General features: G+C 32.2%; 3 protein-coding genes across 5 annotated transcripts; all 3 read right to left on the bottom strand.

Annotated features, from left to right (window-relative positions):
- On the bottom strand, nt 1-2,310 carry LOC121203574 (pre-rRNA-processing protein esf1). The gene is made up of 3 exons (XM_041091797.1): nt 1,648-2,310; nt 1,278-1,352; nt 1-357 (listed from the first exon to the last, which is right to left on the bottom strand). The coding sequence occupies exons 1-3, from the start codon at nt 2,161-2,163 to the stop codon at nt 133-135; spliced, it is 816 nt and encodes a 271-aa protein (XP_040947731.1). The 5' UTR covers nt 2,164-2,310; the 3' UTR covers nt 1-132.
- Nucleotides 2,311-6,606: 4,296 nt separating this feature from the next.
- On the bottom strand, nt 6,607-17,699 carry LOC107959698 (probable sugar phosphate/phosphate translocator At1g06470). 3 transcript variants are annotated; one of them, XM_016895819.2, is made up of 13 exons: nt 17,539-17,699; nt 16,395-16,950; nt 16,131-16,300; nt 15,854-15,939; nt 15,659-15,708; nt 13,688-13,755; nt 11,922-12,022; nt 11,737-11,749; nt 10,809-10,993; nt 10,489-10,575; nt 9,088-9,182; nt 7,131-7,291; nt 6,607-7,010 (listed from the first exon to the last, which is right to left on the bottom strand). In XM_016895819.2, the coding sequence occupies exons 2-12, from the start codon at nt 16,913-16,915 to the stop codon at nt 7,186-7,188; spliced, it is 1,482 nt and encodes a 493-aa protein (XP_016751308.1). In that variant the 5' UTR covers nt 16,916-16,950; nt 17,539-17,699; the 3' UTR covers nt 6,607-7,010; nt 7,131-7,185. The 3 variants fall into 3 exon arrangements, with proteins under 3 accessions (XP_016751308.1, XP_016751307.1, XP_016751306.1); XM_016895818.2 differs by having other exon boundaries at nt 6,607-6,957; nt 16,395-17,028; nt 17,539-17,698; XM_016895817.2 differs by having other exon boundaries at nt 6,607-6,957; nt 17,539-17,697.
- Nucleotides 17,700-24,686: 6,987 nt separating this feature from the next.
- LOC107959700 (heat stress transcription factor A-4b) lies at nt 24,687-26,727 on the bottom strand. Its single transcript, XM_016895820.2, is given in 3 exon segments — nt 24,687-25,638; nt 25,641-25,872; nt 26,042-26,727. Coding segments are annotated over 3 exon segments (1,182 nt in total). The 5' UTR covers nt 26,258-26,727; the 3' UTR covers nt 24,687-24,904.
- Nucleotides 26,728-27,749: the final 1,022 nt, after the last annotated feature.

Genomic DNA, 27,749 nt, shown 5'->3' with positions numbered 1-27,749 from the left:
AGTCAGCATTTCAACAATTCACTGACCATCAAAAGAGTCTTTAACAATTACTAACGAGACAGAAAAAAAAGAAAGAAAGAAAGAGAAATACAACAGATAGAATGGGACCAGTAAATTGACAATTAGCAGCAATCACCTTAGCCTACTTCTCTCATATTCACGCAATTTTTCATTATCAATTTCATCATCACCATCTTCATCATTATCCTCATTTTCACCATCAAATAGGCCTACTGGTCCATGAATTTCCTCCTCTTTCATGCGCTGAAGTCCAAATTCAGATGGATAAACAGCGACTGAAATAATTTGTCCATCTTTCGGAAGAAATGAGCTTAACATTACATACAAGTCAGCAGCCTACATATAAAAAGGGTCAGATAATTAGTCAGAACTCAAGCCTATATACAGTTTGTTTACTAACAAATTACAAACCTTGAGACCCTAACTTATCATAACCAAAGTGAGAAGATGATATTCATAGATACAATTCAGCTCATTAGTATCCTGTACAATAAGATCTACTACAATTCTAAATCTCAAGTTTTCACCAAAAGTAAAGAAAAGAGAGAGTATGTGAGAAATGAGAACCAATATTGAGATCAGAGAAAAGCTTAATAATTACTCTTTGACTTCAATGTTGAATCGGAAAGAACTAGGAAACACCATAATGCAAAGAAAACAATTCTTATGATCAAAGTGTCATGATTAAGCGAAGTTCAATGAACTTCTTTTCTTTTCCTTAATTTTTTTTTAAATTTTCATTTAGTCAATCACTTCAAACTGATTGAAACAGGTATCATTCTATAAAAATAACAACAGCTTTTAAAATTCAAACCACAATGGTACTTTATTAGATTCTATTCAAATTAAGACTCAATAAAAAGAACCAATACAATGAAAATATTCAATGAAGGTAAACATGACACAAAGATTTCTTTAATTGGATCTATCATTTGCAATTATGTAACCTCACCCTACAGCGACATATTAAATCGAATTAACATAAGTTAAAATACAAACGCAGGTACCATGACATACTCTAATTAAATTACATAAACAGGACAAAATACCAAGCAAATCCCTTCCCTCAAAGAAATTATAATTTCAAAAGAACAAGGAAATACACATGCATTTAAATAAGTAACTCAAAGATAAACTTTAATAGTTATTAATTGGAATAATATATCAACTTTCTATATTTCATTGGCAATCAGCATTTAGAAAACAGTTTAAGCTATTGCACCATACCTAGCTTTGAACAAACTACAATGACATACCTTAACATGCCTCCAATCCATATTCACAACTGCAAGCCTGCGGGTTTCCTTTTCAATCATTGGGATATTTTCTTCCTGGAAAAATAATCAATATAAAACAATACGATTTTAGAAAAATAAATGAACACCAATCACTAGCAGCTTTTAACTTAGCAGATTAGTTTATCACAAAGTTAAAATTCTGCTTCTTCATATCTTCATTCTTGTACCTTTTAACTAGAAAACACCAGTTATTAAGCTTAGCAGCAAAATCAAACTAAAAAAAAGATAATCAAGATCAAATAAATTCAATACCCTAACTCATTTCCTTAACCATAATCAAGTAATTGAAATCAAAATAGAATAACCAAATATATTAGACAAAGGGTACCTGTATTTCAGGCTCTCCATCCTCGTAATCTATATCAATATCTTCCTCTTCGGTCGTGGAACCGGTTTCTGATCTTTCCTCCTCTTCCAACTCCCCATCGCTGTCCATTTGAGGCATTTCACTAGTATCACTCTCCTCCTCAGTACCATCCTCTTCACTCAGAGCAGCTTTCTTTCTCTTGTCCTCTACCCCTTCTTCTTCTTCAAGGTGATAATAATGGCGAAGAGAACTCTGGGTGTTTCCCTTCTTGGGCTTCCCTCGCTTATCCAAAGGCGCTGAAGATGAAGCAAACCTCTTGTCAGTGAACATCCGATTGAAACGAGAATCAATGACAACCTTTGTCTTGCGTTTCGGGACCTTCTGAAAACGAGGGTCCGAGTGTAGAGAAGCAAATCGAGCATCCTTAATTATCTTGCCACCGCCGCTTTCCTCATTGTTGTTGCTATGGACAGAATCAGGTTTGTTCTTGTTCTTGTTCTTAGTTTTGGCCTTGTGGCCTTTGGTTTTGGATCCCATGCTTGATTCTAATTCTAAGCTCGCTCCACTCACCGGATTTTATTGCTCTGCTTCATAAACAAAGGGTTTCCCACAAATACTTCAAAAGAGCAAAAGGCTGAATTTATTTAAGGGTATATACGAAGATGAAAAACCCTAATCTTCCTCCAAACTTTTATTTAAATTAAATAAAATTCATCTATATAACACTATTATTTAAATTATAATTAAATTTTTATCTTTTTATATTTGTATAGTTGGTGTCATTGACCTTGCATATTAATATTTTATTAACTTTGTTGATGTGGCATCTATTTATATGTCAAGTTAGCAATTAATTATTTTTTAAAAACATAAAAATTAATAAAAATATTTAGAAATCTTTTTGAACTCCTAACCATCAACACTACAGAAGATTACACTAAGGGCATTTGAGTTCGTATTATCAAGTCTCTCTTCTTCAATGGTCCAAGTAGTCTTAGCTTTGGGAGTTTTGACACCAGATACATCAACGATAGGGGGCTCCTAACTACTGAGACTTGATCTCCATGCCCATAGACTTTACGAAAACAATTATTCTTACTTTTCAATAAGCATAATACACTCCATCCAATATAGGAGGTTGTAACAATGAAGAACCTTCCATCTCAAGCAAGCATCGCCACCAGGTACACCACTAGTTATGTTAAGTGGGAGGCTCTCATTCCAATTGTTGGAATCTACACTCGATAATTGTTTATGAAAAATATAGTGTGTAAGTGATGACTACAATGATCACTTTCACTATGATAAAATAGAGAAAATAAGAACATTTCAAGTTGTTTATGTAGTCCTGTTTCCCTACATTTACGGAGTCTAATTCAGTGAGTAAATTTGTTATCTTTAATTTCAATACAACAAATGATTAATACAACAATAATAAACATGAAATTGGTTGCGCAAGATCCTCACAAAGATGTAAGTAAATAATCAAAATATTTTGGTCAAATATGCCAATAAATAAAGCAAGTTATATGACTTGCGTAATGTTAAATGCAGTGTTTACTTTTTGAGTCACTACTCCCAAAACTTACCTCAACAATATTCAAATGTTTGTTTTAGTTGTAAACTAAGCTATCTCAAATTTATATCTTTCATTTAATAATATGCCTTTATAAAGATATTCCCATTCAATGGGAAAAACATTGAAGCTGTTGAAAGAACTAGCTTGATTGATTCAAGAAGAATGAGTGAGTTAGATAATTATCCTAATACTAAAGAAAGTTGGAGGACAACGATTGAATTGGAATCACAATCACACCCAAGTCGGTCCTAATTAGATGATAATGGTAAAAGAGAGTCAGAACATGGTGGAAAAGAAGGAAACAATTAGACCAAGTTTGATAGTTATTCATCTAGTGAAGTTTTTTCTTTCAAATTTGAAAGAAGAAGATCTCAAATGTTGCTTACAAAGAGCCATAAGACAAAGGCTTCTACATCAAGTAATTAAGGAATCAATTGAACTATTTGATGAAGAAACAACACCAGTTCAAGTTGCTTCAGCAAATATGAACTAGATGCCAACCTAATTTGATGTACCAATAAGCAAAAGATTGGATCTTCTGCTATTCAAAGTTGGTAATGTGATTAAAGTTAATCTTGGTGCTATTATATCAACTCCTCATACGATAGTAAAATATGTAAGCTAATGATCTTTGAGAGTCTCATCCACATGATTTGAAATATAATATCCAATTTGATACCAGAGCCATGATGATGACACCATCCCAACTGATACTTTGATTATTGAAAAACATGAAGAAAACCTTAATGTAAAGGAAGTTGTTGTGCCCACAGTTGGTGCCGTAAATAATCTACTTTGTCCTTGAAGAGTTCTATGTGTTGAGTTAGATTTTTTAAACCCTATTGCTGAGCATCAACAAAAGGAAGCTCAATGTATTGCAATACATTCGGGACTTGAAAGCTGAAGATCCTCTTTGGATTTTTCCAAAAAAGGGAGTAGTGATATAGGGGGATTTTTTGTTGAAGTTTTATTGGTAATGTTTTAAGGGAGTTTTTATTTGGTCATTCAACTCTAAACATTGTTTCTGAGCGAAATATGAACTTGTTCAATTAATTGCTCCTTGTTTTTAGTTGTAATTACTTTTTATTGCTCAAAAATGTCAAATGGAAAGGTTATTAAGATTTAGAGTGTTGTGTAGACACAATAGCTTAACTTATGCCAATACTGGAAACCACAACATTTTGGCACAACACTTGCTTTAGTTGTTTATTTTTTACTTTGCCTTCGTATTAGTTTGTTTGATGTAATACGTAACAGAAATGGTAATGATTGATAAATACAAATATTTAAAGAATTTAATCTTCATGTGATGAGAAAATAATGCATAAAAGAGCCCATTTGATTTGAAGTCTACATAAGATAAAAGTGTAAAGAGACTTGAAATTTTTGAAGATAATGCCATTGACATTGAAGAGAGATTTTAAAGATAAAACAACTTCGAACTAGATGATATGATTAGAATTTTTTTAAAAACATATATTATCTATATGTAATATAAAAGATAAGGGAGCTTATTGATGGCATTGAGTTGGTTATTTAAATGATCTACATACCGACTTAAGTGATAGATTTTTGTGAGTGAATGGTAGGATCAATTTTTTTTGTGTAAGAAACTATTTTGTTGAATTGGTCATCTTCAAATGATTTTATAAAGTGATTGCTAAAGTGGGTAGCGAGAATCACACTGATATATACAAAATGGGGAATTGCACCTTAAGAGTTAAGTGGGACAAATAATTGTTTTTATATTATGCTAATATTTGTGAATTGATTCTCTAAGTAAAACTTCACAGACATCGGTTAAGTTCAAATTACACAATTAATTTGCTAAACATGCTATATTTGACAAGCTATAATGGAAAAAATGGAAGGAGGATCAACAACTCAATCACCATTGTTAGATGGATCTAACTATTTTTGTTGAAGAACAAAAATAAAAATATTTGTTTACTCTAATTTAAACATGTGCTGAAGTAGAATTATATAATTAAATTTAACCATCAATCATATTAATAATATTTATAAATATTAGCTTTATTTAAGTTATACAAAACATAAATATGGAATTACTTTATCTTTTTTCTTTTAAATATTTAATATCTTTTACAATTTCAATCAATCTTACACGTATACATTTTTTTATTTTTATTCTCATTACCATTGAAATTTTTTTTGGTGAAATCATTATCATTGATTTTAAAATTGGTAAAATAAACTAGGTTTTTTCTTTTAAAAAAGAAAACAATCTATCTAAAATTTATATCTTTCAATTAATAATATGCCCTATATAATCAATCTCAAGGTAAGACAAGATATATTTGATTGATACTTTCGTTTCTCTTAAAAGAAATAGTTTTATTTGCAAATTGCCCCCTAAGCGATATCCAATTCTCAATTAGGGATTTAAAATTCTTTTTGTAAAAAGAAAACCTAAATTAGCAATTTTGTTTCCATTGATAAAAAACAATACCAACCTATAAGAACGTGAAACACAACTTTCTTATTACATTTTGGGATAAAATGATAGTTTAAGAACTATTTTTAACAGAAAAGATAAAATCCTTCAAATATCACACTGAGAATTGGGGTATAATTTTGTGGTAAATTTGCTAGTAAATAGTAAATAGATGGAGGGAAAAAAAATTCATCTGCCATAACTATATTTAAACTAAGGCTTAGTTTGGATGGGCGGTGTGTTTACCTCCGGTGAGGTTAAAAACAGCAGTAACGGTAAGATTAGTTACTGTAGCGGTGAGATTGGATACTGTAGCAATGAGATTAGAAACAATGGTGGAGTGTGTGTTTAGATTCAAACACAGCGGTAGGGTGAGAATAAAAAATGACTATTAAAGACATCAGATTAGAATTGATATATAATGAAAATTTTAAATTATTTTACTTTTATAAAATTATTAAAATATGTGAATTTATAAATTAATTTAATAAAATATTAAAATGTATTTTTCAATATTTTATTATAAAATAATAAAAATAAGATTGAGAAAGAAATTAGTTGAACTTTCAAAGATAAAATAGTAAAATAATAAATAAAAGTATGGGTATTTTTGTTTGTTAAAAATACCAACTGCCCCAGTAAATTTTAATTGCAGCTGAAATCTCCAGCTGATTTTTAACATATCAACGTGGTGGAAATACATTTTAACTGAACTGTTATACTAAACCAAACAACATAGCAGTGAGGTTGGTAACAATTATTTACCCCAACTGCACCTCACTGGCATTAAAAACCAAACCAAAGGAGGGCTAAGTTTCATGAAAATTAATCTCAGTTCCATTCACTGAAAAATGATGGCATTAAATATCTTCCACTTTTTTGGCATAAATGAAACCACCGCAAGCCAAGTATATGTACACACACATACAAAGACAAAATACAGATATTGAGCTTATTGAAATTCACTTCTTAAATGTGATCACATAAACAACCGGACTACACCGTGATTCAAATCAAAATCTCACCATAGAAAATATGTATCATGAATTTCTTAAGAATAATGTCAGCCGAAAATGGTGACAATCTAACTGACTGACATAAAACTAGGTATGTGATATCCTGTAGTTTAAGAAGAAAAAGGATAATGAGAACTTGATGAATCATTTCATACTGACTAGCTTACCGTTTTGCTTTAGTATGAGCAGCAAAATGTCAAAAACTTTGTTTCACTTCTATTAATTCACCACCAACATGTTGGAGGTAAACTACGAGCCCAGCAGTTGTTGATGTGACGACCCTGAGAGATGAATGCTCAGTATTTCCACTAAATGACTGAATTTTTATCAGGCCCTAAATGCGACATGCAACAATCTCACGAAATTGAGGCATAATGTGAAAAATACCGATGGTGAATCCAGAAATTAGTGTACAAAGATGAATTCATTTTATCAAGGCATTAGAAAGGCTTACTAGGTTCATCTTTATGAACATCAGGTGATCTTTAAAGCTCCGTAGCTACATCATCTTAATCCTCCATCTCGTCAAGGATGACATACTTAGCGGCATGATTAGCTGTGAGCGCTATTGCCGCTTCATCTTCTTCTAGTTTGCCCTTCTGCAGCTTTAGGTATCTTCAAAAGAGGATGAGAAAAACAGCATAGGTTAGCCACAGAAGGAACCAGAGAGCACAAAGTAGATCAATAAAAACACTCAGAAATTACTACAGTGAACTCTAAAAGTAGATTGGGCAAACAAATCGATGTTAAAAGGTAATGCCAAATGGAAACTGTATAGCTACATCAAATAGTAGTAAATAGTTCAATTTCAATATAATTTCATATCTTTGGTTGAACTTGAATGCATAGAGAAAAAAACTTGACATGACACATCAATTGGTTGTAAATCCTAGAATGTCGAATTCATGGCTCGTTGAATTAAGAGACCATGATGGACAGTTACAGGAAGGTGAGAATTGAAAACGCAAATTTTCTCAGGGATTTTTGCGGGAAATTGGAAATAGATGCAATTAGGGTTAAAAGTTTGGTATTCAGATCTAGTTAAGTATAAATTTGAAGTATTGACATGGTAATAAAATTGGTAATCCAAATCAGGCTCACACGTCAATTTCCCGAGAATACAAGAAGAAGATAAAAGGGTTAATATGTAAACTGGCTCTCGAATCATACACCTTTATAGGTTGACCCAAGAAAAATTCACAATAGACCAATGCCATGATATAAAATGCTTAATGCTACATGGTTTGAGCAATACTACTTCACCACGTCAGTTCAATTTTTTTTTCTTTTCTAAACACTAAAATGGCAATGGCTAGACGCATGACAACTTAATATAGATCAACTAAGCCAGATCTGCATTTTATGTAATATCATTAGTCCATCGGGTTAACTCGCCAGAAATAAAAGCTTCACTGCCTAATTGAGTTTTTTTTTTTTGTTCTTTTTTTCTTTTACCAAATAAGGTGCATAGTTTGAGGCAATTTACATATTAAACCAAGATAAAAGTAGCCTTAGTCGTTGTAAGCCCCAGAAATCCTAGGGACAAGATAGCCCCCATCCTTTCTGGTGGTTGGAGCTGCAAATATTTGTACCTCTCCTAATATCTCATAGTTTATTACAAAGCATAATATGTTCTCCATGACTGTTCCCTAGCAACAATAAAACATCACTCCAAAAACAAACTAAATGAATAAAATAAAGAACCCAAAAGGTATTTACGAAGCTTGAGATTGATAGCGACAATAAAAGAGAAATTCTAAAGTTTGTACAAGTTAATTGGCCAAGTGTGCAAGTATTCGACAACTGGTGGAAATTAGACAAGAAACATAACAATTACGTACAGCAACTTAATCAATTAACTTGGTACACCAACTTATAATCGACAATAGATTCTGGCATAAGTTAAAAGCATAAAGAAACACCCAAAATACCAAGACCAAAGATAAAAATTCTTCCTACAAATGACATACAACATTCCTAAACCCTGGAAAAGTTCAATACCTTTAGGGGTGGGAGCTCAAAAGTGCAAAGCCATCTAATTGTATGCCTTCACTTAATAAAGAAATGATTCCTTATGACTAAAACCTCCAAAACTTTGATTTTTTATATGAACAACGGCAGAATTTCAATAACTAAAAAAATAATAAGATATCTAAACAATGAATTAGAAACATGTAAATGTGCTTTAATCAACAACACCAGACAAAGTTTAGGCTTCTGTAACACACAATCCAAGAAACATTGCCTTCGTATAAATTCATTATCTCTGCCACAAGTGCTAGACCAAGTAAATGTTTTAGAACTTCAGAAAATTTGAAGGAATATAGCTAACTACAAGTTTTTGCACAGGAGTGAGTGCCTAAAGAAAGAAGAAACGGCAAATTCAGAAAGTAGATTTATTGACCACTTACTTGTACCAGTTGAATAAACTGACACCAACCATGATAGTGAGGAGTCCAGCACCTTTTAACCACGTAAACTCATCATGCAAGTAAAATACGGCAACCTGAATGAGTATTAGAAAATAATTAGAGTAAACCACTACAAATATATGGTAGGAAAATAAACAACAAAATCAGCACGAATAGTAAAATCAATAGGAAAATAACATTATGCATGTGAAGACTGACACCACAAGACTTGAGAAGATTTTGTTGGATAAAGTAAAGGGGGTTAAGATTCCACTTCCAGATCCAATACAAGCCAAAATATTAGTGAAAATCAAGTGAGACCCGGAAACAAGCCATTAAACCATCCATCCCCGACCATTCATGACCAGGTTGTTAAAATGAAATCTGATAAACAATTTCTCCTCCCTATGAACTGCCTCAATTAGGGAACTCAGTCATCACCCCGCATTTAAGTAAAATACTCGAGCAACTCTAGTCATTGCATAGAAATGAGACAGCTGAACAAAAAAATTTCTCAACTTTACTCTAGACTTTCTTAAGCTCATTGCATTAATACATGATTAGTAAAATTTAATGGACTGAAATCCACTGGCATGGAGTAATAAATGTAAAAACAGGCAAGAAGTGATATGTAAGAAAATAAGGTGTGTGACAAATGGACTGATATCTGCTGACATGGAGTAATAATTTCAAACTATTCTTTTTTGGAGAGGAGGTTAATAAAAATTAAGGTGGAAAAGCGAACCCAATCAAACTAGTCTAACTTGAATAGGCTCAAAGGTCTACCACCCAAACCTGATGCAATTTGAACTCCGTAAATTCAGAACTGATCCTTATCTGAAGTTAGGGTGTAAAAATAGAGCCGTAGGTTAGCCAAGATTCTAGCCAGGCTCAACTTGACTAAATATTATCAAGCACAAGAATTATTGATTGAACTCAGCTTTGGTTATGCCGATCTGGCTCAATTTGAACTGTGTGGTTCATTTTTTTCCATTTCCCCATAACTTCTAAAGTTACATATGGATATGCATAATTATAAAACAACAAATATAAGAGTCCCAAATGGTATGACTGCCAGCTCCAAGAGAGCTATCTGCAGCATGCTCAGGTAATAGTTCTTTGAATCAGCAGTGGCTCCCAACTGTGTCTTAAATTGATGAATAGCATGAACTACTCTATTAGTACCAGAGTAAAAAAAGAAAATGAGATTACTGACGAGACAATGCTTTCTTTCAAGGACTCACATATGCAATTTTAACGACTTTGGACCATACTCGGTCACAAACAAAAAGTCAGAATGCTAGTGAGCCTTTTAATAAAAAGTCAAGTTTTGCAAAACCGTTAAAAACAAATATGTGTGTGTGTATATGTATGTGTGTGCATGTAAAGAAAACAATGTACCAATATGGTGACAGCCTCCTTCACAACCCCAGCTATTGTCACTGTAACTGCGCTTGTTATAGAAACAAGGATGTACTCTGTTAAAACCTGCAATAAGAAGAAAGCTTAGCTTCTTCAAGCCACAAGAGAAACATTTTTTATTCACTATGTTACCTGTTTATTAAAATATTGTTTTTATTATAAAAATAATATTCTAATACAGAAGTTACGATATTATGTGTTAATCATCCATATGCAAGGCACGTGAAGCATAGATTACTATACTTAGGAAAATTAAAGGGAGAAAAAGGGGATGCTTAAGCATAAGCATAGGTTCCTACCATAAAGAATGCGAGTGTTCCACCAAAAAGCATCAAAAAGCAGCTTCGAGCAATATGCCATGAACTATTAAAATAACTGTTCTTCGTGAATTGATCCCACGGGTCCAACAGGAGAGAAAGAAGAGCTGTCACAACAGCCATTACCGGAGTCACGTAGCTCATGAAGGTAAGTGGGTTCTTCAAACCTAGAAAAAATTAAATAGTTAGACCATGCTGTAAAATAAAATCAGAAGAACCAACAAGAAGAAGAAAACCAGCTTATGTAAAGCAATCAGATAACTTTTAGTGACACCACTCATAATCTATCACTATATATAAATTAAAATTCTCCATTCAATAGGCATTAGAGAAAAAAAAATTTCTAGAATATCATTATCAAAATGAGAACTAGAACTTCAGGATTGCCAACTCAGCATCCACACCAAACATGTCCTCCTTATAAACTATATCAGCTCGAGACAGAGATTGTTATAACTAAATTACACCAAACTTTTTAGCAGCCAGATATTGTATGCAGAAATCAATTGATGTAACCATATCTCACATATATGACTTATCAGCAGAAAGAATATAACCTAGGATATATTGTAGCATGCCCTGAGAACTAAATATTGCAATAGACAAATTTCTCTTATGGTACTGATGATAAAAGATTTCTCATGTTTAAGCAAGCTCAAAGGAATATTATTCCTTCTTAGACAAAGGAACAAATAACACAAACTCAGTCATCCACTCCAGAAAAATAAAATAAAGTACAATCCTTCTAGCAATAACAGTGAGAATGGATAATGATAATATCATGCGATGCAAATGTGTTGATCAGAAAACATAGAAAAGGGTATTTAAATAACATGGTGATGTACAAATTAAAGGAGGAAAATGATGAACTTAAACAGAAGGGAACAAGAGAGAGAGAGAGAGGGACTACCATAGGCTTCTTTCTTTTGAAGGTAGCCCATTCCGGATAAAGTCAAATTGGACGCAATAAATAAAACAAATCAATGTAATTAGTAAAAAGAAAAAAGAGAAGAAGAAATAATTTGAAAATAAGATCAAATAATTGAACTCTCAGTCTAACATATCATGTAAAAAGGAAATAAATCAAAGCCATACCTGCAAAAGTATTTGAGTCATGCACCAGCGGAATCCAGACATAACAGCCGCAAGCATGACAAAAACAAAACCCCAAAACTGAAAACCTGTCTCCTTTGAAACTGGAATAAGAAAGATCAAGTTTCATAAGTTTTGTAACTATTTGACACTGTAAGAGAGAGAGATGCAACGACATAAAAGAAACTGTCACAACATGCTTAAATATTAGACAAACTCTATGTAGAAAGTTATTTAGCTGTCAGAATGATTTGGTCGATTAAGGACCAATTTAGCCTTCTAATGAGATTGTAACTGTGTAGATAAAAGTGCAATTGTTAAAAATGATAATTCTTAAAAGAAAGGCAGCAATGCAATAAGAAATAAAATGGCCATTAGAGATATAATGAAAAGGAGATTTTAATAAATTATATATGCATATCGTATTTTATTTGACATTTGAAATTATCATAAATAATCATTTAATCATTATATTAAATAAATGATTTTCTCAATATATTTATTAAATAAAATAAAAATAAGTAGTATGTACAGAACAAGAAACTAAATCATTAAAAAAGATATTTTTTTAAAGTGAGTTTTAAAACTGATTTCAGCATTTCTATCATTAATTTACACTGGTTACTACAAAATTATTCGTCACTTTCATTTCATTGGACTAGAAGCATAAGTTTATGAGATTTTTTAAGCAGCTATTATAGTTCTATGGATTCTATGAAGCAACCCTAGCCCATCTATGAAACCAAAATGTAGTCACGAATCCGAAGTTTCCTATCATTTTCTTCTTTCCTACTCCCTCCATCACAACAAATTGAATGCCATCTTTTTTACAGGTATCACAAAAATGTCAACTTTCCCAAAATGGATCACGTTTTTCCAATGTTTCCCTTACTGAAATATGAAGTTTATATGGATCTCTCTAGCTTTTACAAAACTTAATGGTAAAAGTTATGAAGGAACATAAGCTTCATTCCTAAAATTTTGAGCTGTTTCGAATGTGGACATCCAATTTGAGATGCTGGAAATATTTTTATTGTCACTTCTGTTACAGATTACAAATCATTCCTATATCACTCTTTTAAGGCTCAGAACAGACAGAAATCACTCCCTACCAAACTCATTCCACACTAACTAAATAATCATCAAACTTCAACCCAAGCCCTAACCTGCTTTTCGCAGGTCCATTCATAGTACCTAGATAGCCTTCTAAATCTTCAATTTCTCTCTTCAATAGTAACCCAGTATTAATAGCTTAAGGTCCCTAATTCTAGTCATCATCCCAATCCTTTCGACATCAACAAAGCCTCCCTTCAAATCTTACATCATTCATACAACCACAAGAACTCTAGTGAGGTTTATATTCAAGTCAATAATGAAATGACAAGAATCAAAGGAAGACAAATAAAATGTCCACAATGTATTGCTGCATTGATTAGGATATAGTTTCCAAAACGCTTGAAAACTTTAAGAAAGGTGAAAAGAAGGGGATACTCCAAAAAGAGAGAAGCCAAAAGATGAACATCTTTGCCTATAAGTGAGGCATTAAGTAAAATCTTTTCTTCAAATCTAATTGCCATCAATATGACTAGGACAGGTGCACATTACCCACAATTATGAAGCAAAACAGATATCTACTCACTAGTGCCTTTCTCCGACTTCATCCTTAATAATTTGAATAATAAAAAAATACATACAACCAAAAAGGTGCTAATATACACATAGAAATCGAATTGCTTGTAAGAAACATACAGAATGATGAGAATCCATACCTGTTAATAGAATCCCAACAGAGATTACCAAGATAATTCCTAAAAGGTTAAGGCTTGGAGACTCCAACCTTATAAATAAACATTCAACAATAATATCAGAACAACAAGGGGCATGGGAAAGAATACAATGGATTCTCAGAAAAACAGAAAATGGAGCAGCTGGAATAAGAGATATCTGAAGACAACTTGCAATATGTGGTTATTCAGAGCATGTTACGTGGACTCTTCGCTTTAACTACCTGTGTCTGACTGTTCTGACACTTCCCTATATAAACAAATCTGATACTATGATCCTCAAAACTAATGTAGAGCATTGTCAAAAAGATTACATACCTGTGTATGAGACTCTATTTCAAGTCCATGTAACATACCTAATCCCCAGGCTAAAAGTGAGTTAATCTTATAAATATAAAACAGCACAGGCAGATTGAGTTACCAAATTGATATGTTCCTTTTTCATCCCTAATATTGTAAAAAAAAAATAAAAGCTCCAAACGTGATCAAGATAAATCATGCAAAGAAAATTTTAAGATACAAGATCAAAGTTCTAAGTGCGGTCTAGTGTAAAAAGTGAGAGTACAACAAACTCAAGGAAATGAACTGAAGTAACTATCTCAGAGTTATGCAATAAAAATCTCAATAAAACCAACAAGACAACAGCCCTTTCAATCAAAATTGGAATCCAAGTTCTATTTTAGTCCATCAACCAATGTGGTCAGCACTTCAGCAAATAATAAAAAAAGCTCAACAAAGCCTTAATTAAACAACTTTGGGTAGATGCATTTACCAAGTCAAACTATGTTCTGGAATATTATTAGTTCAATAACTTCACATTTTCGATGCATTCACCAGCATTTGGTGTAGACCAAATAAAAACATAATTTCAAAGTTTCATCATCCTTTTTTTGTTGCTTTAGATCTTTCAGACGATAAACCCCTTGACCAGATAATATGGATAACATAGGTTCAAGTGGAGGACTCCAACTTGTTTCAGAAAGGTGAAAATTACTTGAGCTGAGATCATATTGGTGCTAATTCTAATGCAAATTTAGGTCACATTGATTTACTATTTTGTTTTCATACATACATCTCAATGCCTCCAACAGATCATGAAGGAAAAGGAATCTGTCAATTACCCATCCTGTATTCTAAGCAAAATTAACCACACCATTTAATTCAGCTTGAAAATCAAGAACATAACCTACGTTGGTAAACCCCTGATCATTTCCGTGGAAAAACTTTCAGCAATCAAACTCTTTTGAACAACCCAAGCCATCACAAGTTTATAAAAGAGGCCAGTTTTCTGACAAGCAAAAAAATGGCTGTCTAGCTAAAAGGGCGTGTTCGAAAATGGATAAGCAATGGGTTAAAGCCAACATAGGAACCAGTACGAACCAAACTTGTAGGCCCATTTCATAAGGTCGATTAAAGGCAACGTCCAATGACTCCATTTCATAAGGTCGATTAGAGTCAGTCCCTAAGGGCCCAAGCCAGTTACTAACTAAGCTTATATATATATATGTAACAATGCTTTCGTTTATTTTTCTATGAATTCAATCCTGGAAATATGGTATCCCGCTTTTTTTAACCACCCAAGGTTTCGTTATATTTTGAAATCAAGAAATTGCTATTGGAGCAAGTGGCATTCAAGAACAATTAGCCAATCTATGTTTGCGAGTTCTTATTGATTATTTGTTGGTTGAATCGGAAGAATTAGGAGAAGAAGGTCTCATGGATAATGAATGGGAAGATCGAATGGAAGAATAAATGATTTTTTGGTTAGACACAGGGAATTAGCTAAGCACTTTATTCAAACAAATATAAATACATTCTAATAAAAGAAGTTATGATATGTAGGTATCTTTGTTCTCTTGCAAAAGAGAGCTTCATCCCAAAATCTATAGACATATATATAGACTGTTCAGTGCCATCCAAACATGAGCAATCGACATGATCAATTTGAAAACTCACCTGAATGCAAAAGCAAATAGGAGAAGAAATATAGGAGTTGCAGATTTACACTGTAGGGTACAAAGTAAAAAAATTTAGTCAACACAACCTAGAAAAGAAAAATAAAAAGACATATTCACAGATTTGGAGGAGGTAATTTAGTCAAGATGAGATTAAATATTCATCACAATATGGAGTATAGAAAAGTTAACAAACCATTGTGGCAAAAGTAACAGATATGAAAACCAGGGATGCGTTGCTCAGGTTAACGTCCAGTGCTGTTGAAAGAGCCGTAGGTACAACTGTGAAAGGCAAAGTCCATCTGTACATTAGTTGATAGAAAAGTTAATAAGTTACAGAGAAACACACAGGTTTTAAACCATAGAAGAACAGAAGATCAGTATTTTAAAACACTAACTCTAAGTGAACGTATACACGCAAGTGCCAGTTCACATTATAAAGAAGCAGAAAGAATATATGCTTGATGAATTACCTTTATAGAAGTAATCTCTCCGTGTCATTGGATCAGTAGGGAGAAATTTATGAGACCAATACCATGTGATCAGTTTTGATAAAACAGCTTGCATGGTGAAGTGGACAGTATTCATCAACAAGGGAGCTGGAAACTTCCCAAGGTCATCTCCCAACAAGGTTTTGTTGTACCTGCTCAAGGAAAAATTATAAGAGGATATATGAAAAAGCATTTGGTATTAAATTTAGCTATGATGCTACTGTGATTAATTTAAAATGGACTTACAAAGTCAAAAATGTGCTGAAAGTGTACCATACAAGTATAAAGAACAAAGTTTTCAACACATCCACAAGAGAAATGGAGCTGTCAGAATTCAGGGGCAATGCTTTTGGACTCCCAGTAGCAATGTCTCCATCATCACAAATATCTGATGATCCTATATTCAAAGCAGATTCATTTTCGATATCAAAAGGTACATATTCCCCAGCGCTATCTCCTCCTTGTATATTGTCCACGCTACTATCACCATTCAAGTGCATACTTTGCTCTGGAAATTTATTGAATCTAACCCCTTCTACAATCATGTTTTGTAACTCACTCTGATTAAGCATAGGCAACTCAAAATCAGAGTTTTCCGCAGTGATACTGGTATTCACTGAATGGTGTTCCAAATGAATTGTCCCATCTTCATCAATCCAGAGAGAGAAGGAAGAGTCCCTGTGAAGACCTGAAGCTTGATTTCCACTCAGAGTATCAGTTGTCCCTGTGCATTCAACTTTTTCTTTATTGAAACTACTCTTTACCATCTCCTTTGCTATTCTAAGTTAGAGCCATCTATGCACTGCATTAGAAAACAACGCGCCAATGTCCAATTAGTGCCTTGTTTTTTGATCAATTATGCAATGTGTGAACGATATTCCTGGCATCAGATAAACCAAGAATCAACCAAATACAATAAAAAAAATTTGCCACTCTACTTATTTTAGATCATCCAAATTCCAAAGACCTCAGTTGACACCTATTGGAATCAATTATAACAGAAAAATATGAGAACCACACAGCTTCATTTAAAAGAAAAAGGTGAAGATAATACCCAAAATTGAAAATTTTTAATTTCCATCAACCATCAACAACCTCTTATTATTTTTCAGAAAGAAAATTCGATATAATTCACAGCATTAAATCAACTTTTAGAACAAATAAAAAGAAAAACCTCCCCATCGTTTAGATTATCCTATACAATAACATTTAAGATATAAATTGAATTAAAGAAAAAAAGAAAAGCTCAATAAACAAACCAGCAAAAGCAATTGAAAAAAGAATGTACTAAAATAAATCTAAAAAACAAAATGCATTGAATCAAATCCATAGAAGCCCAATGCAATGCAATTCAACAGTAACGTAATAAATTACAAATGGAAAATGCAACCTGATCAAGTGTTGATGAGATCCAAATACGTGAAGAAGAATGAGAAAGAGAGGATGTTCAACAAGAGATCTGATTTGGTGATGAATGAAGAAGGATTATGGATTATTAATGGGAATTAAAAGTTGATAATGGAGAATGTTGGTACACAGTCGTTTTTAGGCGTACGTTTAAGCGTTGTTGTCTGCTGTTGGTTTCTGCTTTGACTCCAAACGTAGATCCGAAGGCACAAATATGATTTTGGGTTAACTGCATTAGAGTCCCTAAATTATTCTCTAATTTGGTCTTCACACTTCATGATTTGCTGATTGAGTCTTTAAAGAATCAAAATTGTATCAATTAGGTCCTTCTGTTAGATTAGCTGTTTGTTTCAACTTTAAATGCCAGTTCAGGTCTAACCTACAGTATATTTAAAACACATAAATTAAATTTTAAATTAATTTGTACTTATCACATTGATAGCTATTGGATTTGATGTGTTAAAAAATAGTCCTCTTAAATTTCAATGTTATTATCTATTTTTTATTAAATATATTAGATTTGGGATGTCTATTTAGTAGATACAACATGTTTAAATTTTGATCTACATGTTTTAGATATGATCTCTATTAGATTCGATTTGACATTTAAGGCTTAAGTTGACGAGGTTAAATTAAAGAAAGGACCTAATCGATAAGATGTTAATACTTTGAAAACTTAATTAAAATGTTTTGAAAATTTTAAGAAACCATTTAAAACCTGAACCATATTTTAAGGACATTCCTTAGCCCAATTTTCAATTTTTCTTATTTTTATAAGGGTAAACTACAACCGTTGTCCCTGAACTTTGGTCAAATTTATGTTTTGGTCACCTAACTTTTAAAACTTATATAATAGTTATTAATGTTATTGAATTGCTACATTTTTACCACTCATCCATTATCTCTGTTAAAACGATAATAATGACACGAGACATTAATTTAAAGGGTTAATAACCAATTTGATCTCTAAAATATAAATAAAATATTATTTTGATATTTTAAATATTTTCTTAATAATTATTCTAAAAAGGTTTTTAAAAATCTTCAAAATAAATTAAAATTACTAAAAATATAAAATGTATTATAAAAATTATAAAAAATTATTATAAAAAATTAATTAATATTAAATAAAATAAAAAACCCTCCCCTCCCCTCCCCACCCCAACCCGTCCCACTCCTCTCCCCCACCGTCCCCCCTCCTTGCCTCACACATAGGGGAGGAAATAGACCTGTCCATGGGCCGGGCGGCCCGGCCCGGCCCGATGGCCCGCCCAAAATATGGGAGGGTTCGGGTAAAAATATAGGCCCGAAATATGGGCTTGGGCAAAAAACGAGGCCTGTTTAAAAAAATGGGTCGGGATCGGGCTAAACTTTTTTGGCCCGCGGCCCAGCCCGGCCCGGCCCGAATATAATAAATATATATTTTTTATTTTTATTTTTTAATTTTAAAATACTTTAAAAATATATATTTTTATTTTTAAAATATTTTTTTTGGTGTTTATTAAAAACCGGGCCGGGCCGGGCCGGGCTCGGGCTTACTCTTTTTTCCCGGGCCGGGCCTGGGCAAAATTACAAGCCCATATTTCGGGCCGGGCCTGGCCCGGGCCTAAGAGTCGGGCCCAAAATTTTTTCTGGGCCCGGCCCGGCCCGGCCCATGAACAGCTCTAGGAGGAAAGTATGGGGACGGTTTTTTATTTTATTTTATAATATTTTTATTTAATATCAATATTTTTATTTAATTTTTATAATAATTATATATATTTTTTATAATACATTTTATAAATTTAATACTTTTTAAAAATTATAGAATAATTATAAAGAAAATATTTGAAATGATCAAAATAATATATTTTTTTATATTTCAGGGACCAAAGTGGTTATTAGCATTTTAAATTAACGTGTCACATCATCATTTTAACGTGAATTAACAGCCAAGTGAAAAAAAATATAATAATTTAATTACATTAATGGTTATTATGTAAGTTTTAAAAGTCGGATGGCCGAAACGTAATTTTGACCAAAGTTTAAGGACAATGGGTGTAGATTACCATTTTTATAATCAAAAAAAAATCTCTTAAGGTCTCCCCATATAGCGGCCCAAGTTTTAGCGCATTCTTATTTTGGTCATTAAATTTTTTGTCAATTTAATTAATTATGTTAACTCAATTTCGCATTCTAGTCCCTCTACCATTAAACTGTGTTTGGTAAACAAGTTGACGTGACTATGTATAATAATTAATTTAACCTTCAATATTGATCTATTTTATTAATTTAATCCTAATTTTTTTAAAAAAAAACTCTTACATGTTGCATTCAATAATCCTCCAACTGCAACCAAATCACCTTTTATCTCTTATCTCATAACATTTAACCTTATCCTTTAATTCATTTACTCATAAAACTGCTGATTTTACTTGGCTTAGAATGGTGTATTTTGAGATAAATATTGGAGGTTTTTATCCTGGATAATTATGCTATTAAAATGATAAATTTATCTTCTCAAAGTTGTTTTATTTTGTCCATAAATAGGCAACCTATTTGCATTGTGGATGCATCTTTTGGAAAAAGTGTTTGTGTTGCATTTGCTAGTATCTTTATTATTAATTTTCACTTGCATTTAACATTCATTTCATAAGTTTTATTGGAGTGCTCTAAGTGAAGTGTTAGAAGTTGTGTGACCAAAATCCTGTTAAAAATAAAATACAAGTGGCAAAATAGGGGATCTACGAGGGCGAAGGCCGCAACCCATCGTAAATCCCTAATAAGCAAAATAGGGGATATACGAGGGTGAGTGGTTATTACAAGTTGACTTCTTGTGTAAGGGTAGATTGAGTTTTAGCCAATAGATTTTTGGATCAATTGTTGAATAAACCATTCACTGAATAACGCTCTATAGAATAGGGTTGTTTCCGAACATCATTGACAAAGCTTGTGTGCTTATCTCTCCATTTACTCTCTTTTCTTATTTCTTTTGTTCATTGTCTTGTTCAAACTCGTGTCTGGACATCAGTTGGGACATTAGTTTGACTAGGAAGTAAATTAATTGCTTTTACATATTATTTGAATTTTTAGTATCATCGTCAAATGGACTAAATTTGTAAATATATATTGAGAGTTAAATTTATTGAATTTTTAAAACATTAAGAATAAATTAATAAAAAGGATAAACATTGAATGTTAAATTTGTTATTATAGGAGGCCACGCCAACATTCTATTTGGTTACCAAACACATTGTAATGATGGAGCGCCTAGAATGCGAAATTAATTAAATGAGAGTGATTAAATTAACATAAAGAATAATAATAAATATTTTATAGTATAAAATTTGAATATTTTAATTATATAAATATGTGTGTCTGTTTAAATTATGCTTAACTTCATTTATCCCTTTCAATTCTAATGTGTCACTATCTACTCTCATATATGTAATTTAATTTAAATTTTAATGAGGCATGATTTATATATGATATTAATTATTATAAAATATTATCTTAATATAAAATAAATATTGTTTGTCAAGGAAATGATACTCTAATATTTTATAGTTAATATATTTATTTTACATTTACTTCACTATCAGCAACTTTTAAAAAATTATTTCCGGAAAATTTATAAAACAATCTGCAGAATTATTGAAAGATTGAAAATATCAATTTTAAAAAAAAAAATAATCAATCCAATTTTCAGTTAATATTTTCAGCAAAACAAATGCAACAATTGAATAGCCATTATGAAGAAGTTATTTTATGGATCATTCCCACCACATCATCTACGGTTCCTTTCCAAGTATTTAATGATATTTCAGTAATTTTTTTCATATCACTGATACATAATTTTAATAAACTTTTTTCCCTGAACTTCAACTTCAAGATTCGAGGTTCAAGATAAAAAAATTACCAAAATTATATATCAACGATAAAAAAAATTATTTTAAATAATTGAAAAAGATCTATAAATGATATGGTGGGAAGGGTGAGTAAGTTATTCTGATTTTTTCCTTTTGTTTGGACACCATACCAACTGTAATTAACATTGCTTATCCCTACATGCTATTTGTCAGCATTTTGTCAAATTTACTCCCATGTTATGGATAATTCTCAGAAATTACATTTTCACAAATAGAACTTGAACCTTCAACTTGAAGATCTTAAGTCTGAATTTTTGGCATGGGTTATAGGCATCTTTGTTTGTATGGTTCAATATCTATTACAGTATAAAAAATTGTTATTAAAATATATTAAATAAATAAAATATTTTTTTATTGATTTATATCTATGTATAAAAGTATGAGTTTTGAAATTTTTTTGAACTACAGTGTATTATTAATTATTATCTGATAATGACATTTTGTACAAAAGAGAGATTAAACCAATGTGAATCTATAGAATATTACACTACAATAGGAAGATCTTCAAAATCTTCATGTAGTGCTTGAAGGATTTCATCTGGTGGTTGCTTCAATATATTTTTACCCAACGGTGTTGAGAACGTCATCTTTGTCAAACCATCTGTTACCCTATTTTCCTCTTTGAATACATGTGTTAATCGTGTTGTCCAATCTTGTTGAATTAGGTCTTTAATGGTGCATATCACTATTGAGCAATCCTTCTTCTCTCTAGTTGCTTAAATTTCTTGAATAACTTCTTTACTATCTCTCTCAAGGATCACATTATTCATGTCAAGACTCCCTGCAATTTGGAGCCCATCCAGTATACCTCATAGCTCCGCGATGGTCACAGAGCAACATCCAATATTCCTTATGAACCCCACAATCCAAAATCCAGCATTATCATGAACAACTCCACCCATAACAACATTCCTAGAATTTTAACACACGGCACCGTCCGTATTCACTTTTATCCAACTATTCTCAAGCGATTTCCATTTTATGAATTTCTGTGGATTAACATGAAATTGTCCCCCACTGTAATCTATTTTAAAAGTAATTTAATAGCACATATAGTTTTTTTTTTTACTTTCATATTTTTATTCAAGTAAATATGGTAACAAGTTATTAATGTTATTTTTATATAAAATAATTTTAATTATACTTATTTTATTAATATTCTTTTCCTTAGTATTGCAATTATTATCACTTAATTAAAGTTTGGATCCATATTAAATTATTAATTAATTAGTGTATTTTAATATATTTCAACAATTTTTTATTAACAAATATTTGAATTAATCCAAAAGTTATGATTTTCTTATATTTTGATTGAATCCTTTATGTGAATACATTTGAAAGATGACATATTAACTCAATATCGTGAAGATGTATAATTTGTAGTTTTTTTATTACGTTGTAGGCATAATCGTAAGTATATACATATATTATATTTATGGCTTGAAATTTTCTTCGTACTAAAATTTGATATTGATGGAAAAATATATTTTATAACAAAAGAAGATATAGACATTTACCTAGTGGTACTAAACGTGTATGGCCTTCTAAAAACGGGAAAAAAAGACAACATTTCGAAATGTTACATTTCAAAAAAAAAATGAAGTTTTACTAAAGGATGAAATCGTAATCCAACCATTTAAATTTAATGGAAAGTGTTAATTTTTTTCATCATACCAAATATTCTCTATTTGTAAAGTGGATAAATGAAGGTGTAATTTTAAAATAATCTATCTAATAAGGATTCACGGATATTTAAGGAGCTGATGAAATCAAGTTTAGAATAAATCACAAATAATAAATATAAACTAAAATTAGAATCAACTCTATTGAAAACAAAATAGTCTGAAAACTAGAATATATTTGAATATAGACCAAAATAAACTAAGAGAGAACACACATATGTCACACATGATGAGACTTGAACTTGGAGTCGCCCCAACCTTGCCAAGACAACCAAAGCATCATTTGTAGCACTCCTCTTTACTTATAGATGTTTTGTCTTTCTATAATAATAATAAAAAAAACTTACACATATCCAAGAGTATATAGCTATATGAATATGTGATCTATTCTATAAATCAATTTATTTATATGAAAGAAGCTTCGAGAATATAATCGGTATAAGATTAGGTTAATAAATGGATTTGTGGGGTGGTGAGATTTGCAAAAGGAAAGAGATGAATAAAGGGGAACTGGAGTTGACATTGCAGTCACTCTCTGATTCTTTAGTCAATCTTTGGATTCAAAGAGAATGGAAAAAGATAGAAGATGATGAATAGTGAATGTAACAAAAAAAATACCATTGTCCTTACCTCTAACGTGATAATCCTTTTAATCTTAGGGTCTAGTGCCTTGAGATTGTCTCATTTTCCTTTCATTTGTTTGCCTTTAGAGTGTTTGATCGTGTTAGTTCTTTGTCAGACATCCATCCTTTGTGGCGCCAGACCTTTGTCTCTTTGATGTTGGGTCTAAACTTTTTTGGTCTAAGCACCAAGCTCAGTAGCTGTTTTTACATTTGGGCTTGAACCTTTTTTTTTTATCAAGTTAGTCATTGAAAACTCTAAAGTTTAGGTCTTAATGGGGGAATAACTGTCAAGTTCAAGGACTAACTTGGACAAAAAAAGTTCAAGCTCTGATGTGGGACTAGTTGCCTACTCTAGGCCCCAATATGAGAATAATTATTAAGTTCGGGATCTAATTTTGACAAAAAAAAGTTACAAATTTATGGCCAAAACAGTTATTTAACCTAATATTTTATGGTGGCCTTTTGGGCCCTTTTTATTATTGGGCTTTATAGTATATAAGAAACTACTGAGGGAAAACAGATTAAAACAAAAATCAACTTAAATCGAGATATTTAGACAGTTTATGGAATGCAAGTTCAAAAATCACAATTACTCAAAATTGAATTGAGTTCTGTTTTTATCTAATATATAATTAATTTTATTTTTTATGATATAAAAATAAATAGTTTATGTTTAAAATAATAAAAATAATTTAAAAATTCTTAAAAATTTATTATATTTTAGAAATATTTATGAAAAAGAGCTTGAAATATTGTCAAATAATATTCAAAAACTATAAAACATATAAAAATAAGTCTAAAAAAATCAAAACAAAAAATTAGTATAGAAAAATCGAAAACCGAACCGAACTAAACAGATCATGATGGATGATTCAAAAATATAAAAATACCCAACTTAACCGAACCGACATCACCGAATAAAAAAATAACCTTCAATTCAAAGTGAAAATTGTTGCTAAAATAACTAAGAGAAGAAGATAGATAAACGTAAACCAAAAAATACAGAGTCCTCTAACCTAATATCCTTACATCATAGTATGTGGCAGAAGTAATACATGGTTAATAGCATAGCTCACTTCTATCACTTAACCTACTCTAAATTCTTTAATCTGGAGAAAGCTGCTATGCCAGGTAATCTAAACTGACTGGATCTCTTGTGCATACGATGATGTATCCGGAACTTCGGTTAGAAACCTTTCCCAGAAGCCATCGTTTACACTACCTGGCACGGTATAACCGGTCGCCACTGCTTCTGCCTGGTTCTTTGAGGCCTGATCGGTCTCCAGTGGACTAGCATGTTGGGAGTTTAGGCCAATTCCAGGAGGCTTTGGGTTGAGATTTACGACATGGTGAAATGATGGTGTATGGATAGGATGATAAGCAGGGGCAACCAGCTCAGGTGATGAGTTAATATCGGTTGAATAAGGGGAGCAATGGTGTGATGAAGGTGAGTAAAGTTCACCATCCATGTCATAGTCCCCTGAAGATGTCTGTATTTCGGTAACAACAACCGGAGAAGGCCGTAAGGATGTCCCGAAATCGCGCACTTCTTCACCTATAGTTTCTCCGATTTCGAGAAACAATGTTTCCCAACATCTTATAGATGATTCCAATTCTTCAATCTGTTTCAAGTCCAATCCCATGTTTGCATTCAGAGAAGCCAAACTGTGAAGATCTTGTATGTTGCATTCATCATTGAAGTCGTTACAGTTCAATAACTTTCTCTTTTTGCCATGAAATTGGGACAGAACATGGGGTTTGTCTATAATCCTAGCCAATGAGACCATCACTCGTCGTTGTCGATCTTCCATGTTCCGAAAACGCTCCGATAACAGCCTTACTTGACACCGATATTCCTCGTTCTCTTTTGATGACCCTGCAACTGTAACTGAAGCCGGTTCTTATCGTCACTCAACATCTTGATCACTTGCTCAAATTCCTTCTTCTCTTTCTCAGTCAATGGCACACTAGAGCTTCCTTGCCGGTTCAAGGAATGGCTATGGATTGGCTTGCGTCGATAAATGTTCTTTAAAAGATGTTTCTGCCCTCTTATGAACTCCTCGTTTGCAAACTCCCATTGATCAGGATCTATCTTTCTGAACCCCTAATAAATAACAAGTGCCAACGTGAATCAATCAATGGAACCATTCACTTAGAAAAACACTACAAAACAGGGTCCTGCCCTGTTTGTTCAATGGCATAACCTTAAACTAAGCATGTTTTATATGTATATGAAGGTAGAAGAGATTAAAAGCAAGTGAAGGAAACATTACATAGGTGTTGAGCTGACGGACAAAGCTTGAGAAGTTATTGTGCTTGAAATATCTAGGGAGCAAATCTCTTGAGAAATCTGGGGGGTTCCATACAACGAAACTATAACCAGTTTCACTCCAAGACACCAACGAATCAGTCACTGGATCATCCACCATCTCGTATGTCTTTGTAAGAAAAGGCGGCGGCCCATTACAACTTCCCTGCGATCCTTCCATTTCATTCAAACTCAAGCATATGCCTGCGTTTTCCTTTTTCTTTTTAAATCAAAAAAGTCAAAACAATTGATATTTTCAGAAGCTAAATCGAAACCAGGATCACTTCCACTGAAAGCACGTAAACCTGTAAACCCTAAAAACCTTTGAAGAACAATCCAGAGGAAAGTAGATATTCCTTTATCCCATGTAAAATTGTCAAACAGGGTTGGATTATGAAAAGAAAAAAGGGAAATTTTCCAGGAAAATAATCTAGAAAGGGTATTGAGGAAAAAATATGAAGTTAAATAAAAAAACCAAACACGTGGGTGGAAGTTTCTAATCCAATCCAAAATAAAAACTTGGGGAAAAAGCAAGAGGAAGAAGAAGATGAGAGAGATAGGAAACAGTGGGTTTATTAATTATACGAGTCTTATGACTTAGTAACAACAACCAATTGGAGGGGGCGAGGTCCATGCCTTTATAGTGTTCAAACATCCAAAAATTCAAAGACACAAAGCTTGTAAGCTTAATAATGGGAGTCGTTGGTCGTTTTGAAAATTCACAAGGGAGAGAGGGCCAACGAGCAGAGTGGGCTTCTTTGACTGCAGCCATGGTTTAATCATCCCTTTGGAACTCTGACTTTGACCACTCTGAAACCAAAATTAAATCTAACGTCTCATAATCCTCCACGTCGCCTTTCTAATTATACGATTAACGATTAGTGTTACTCTTTTATTTTTCCATTGACGTGGAAATAGATTCCATATTCCCATATTTAATTATTGATTAATTAAGCTAATTAAGAAAATGTAATGTAGTAATTTTACTGCCTAACAAAATGATTTGACTGATATGATTCCATTCACAACTATTTGTTTACAAATTTCAAAAAAATAAATAAGACATTTAAAACGATAAAAATGTAGTTTTCATAAAAAAAATGTTTTTCTAAACCTTTTTCAAAATTAATATTTTTGATAAAGTAAAATATTTGAAATTATAGATTTTAATATTTACATTCTAATAATTAAAAAAAATGGTTCGGTGGGGACTTGCTCGATTTTTTACGCTGAACTATGGGGTATTCTGGACGAGTTGATGCTTCTACGAGACAGAGGCTTGAACAGGATTTTGATTCATACTGATAACCTTGAGGTGGTTCATAGTTTGCAAACAAGGAATTCAGATTTTTCGATGTCAACACTAGTCAGACGCATTCATCAATCTCTAAAGAATAACGAGCATTGGGTGGTATCACATGTTTCTAGGGAAGCTAATCAAGTTGCAAATTGGATTACTAAGATGGTGCATAATGGTCCAGAGGGTATCAATGTGATAGCAGGAGCCCCCAACTTGATCGATGACCTTGCTAATGATAAGTTTAAGGGCTTATTCGAATTAATCAGTGTAATTTAATTTCCTAAATTTTATTTTTTCTCTAAAAAAGTATTCAACTACATATGTATCAACATTTAATTTGTTATTAAAAAATAATAAATTAAGTTAAGTATTA

The sequence above is a fragment of the Gossypium hirsutum genome, chromosome D04, assembly GCF_007990345.1.
Source record: "Gossypium hirsutum isolate 1008001.06 chromosome D04, Gossypium_hirsutum_v2.1, whole genome shotgun sequence".
In the NCBI taxonomy this organism is placed as follows: domain Eukaryota; kingdom Viridiplantae; phylum Streptophyta; class Magnoliopsida; order Malvales; family Malvaceae; genus Gossypium; species Gossypium hirsutum.
This window is presented reverse-complemented; position numbering and strand designations above follow the sequence as displayed.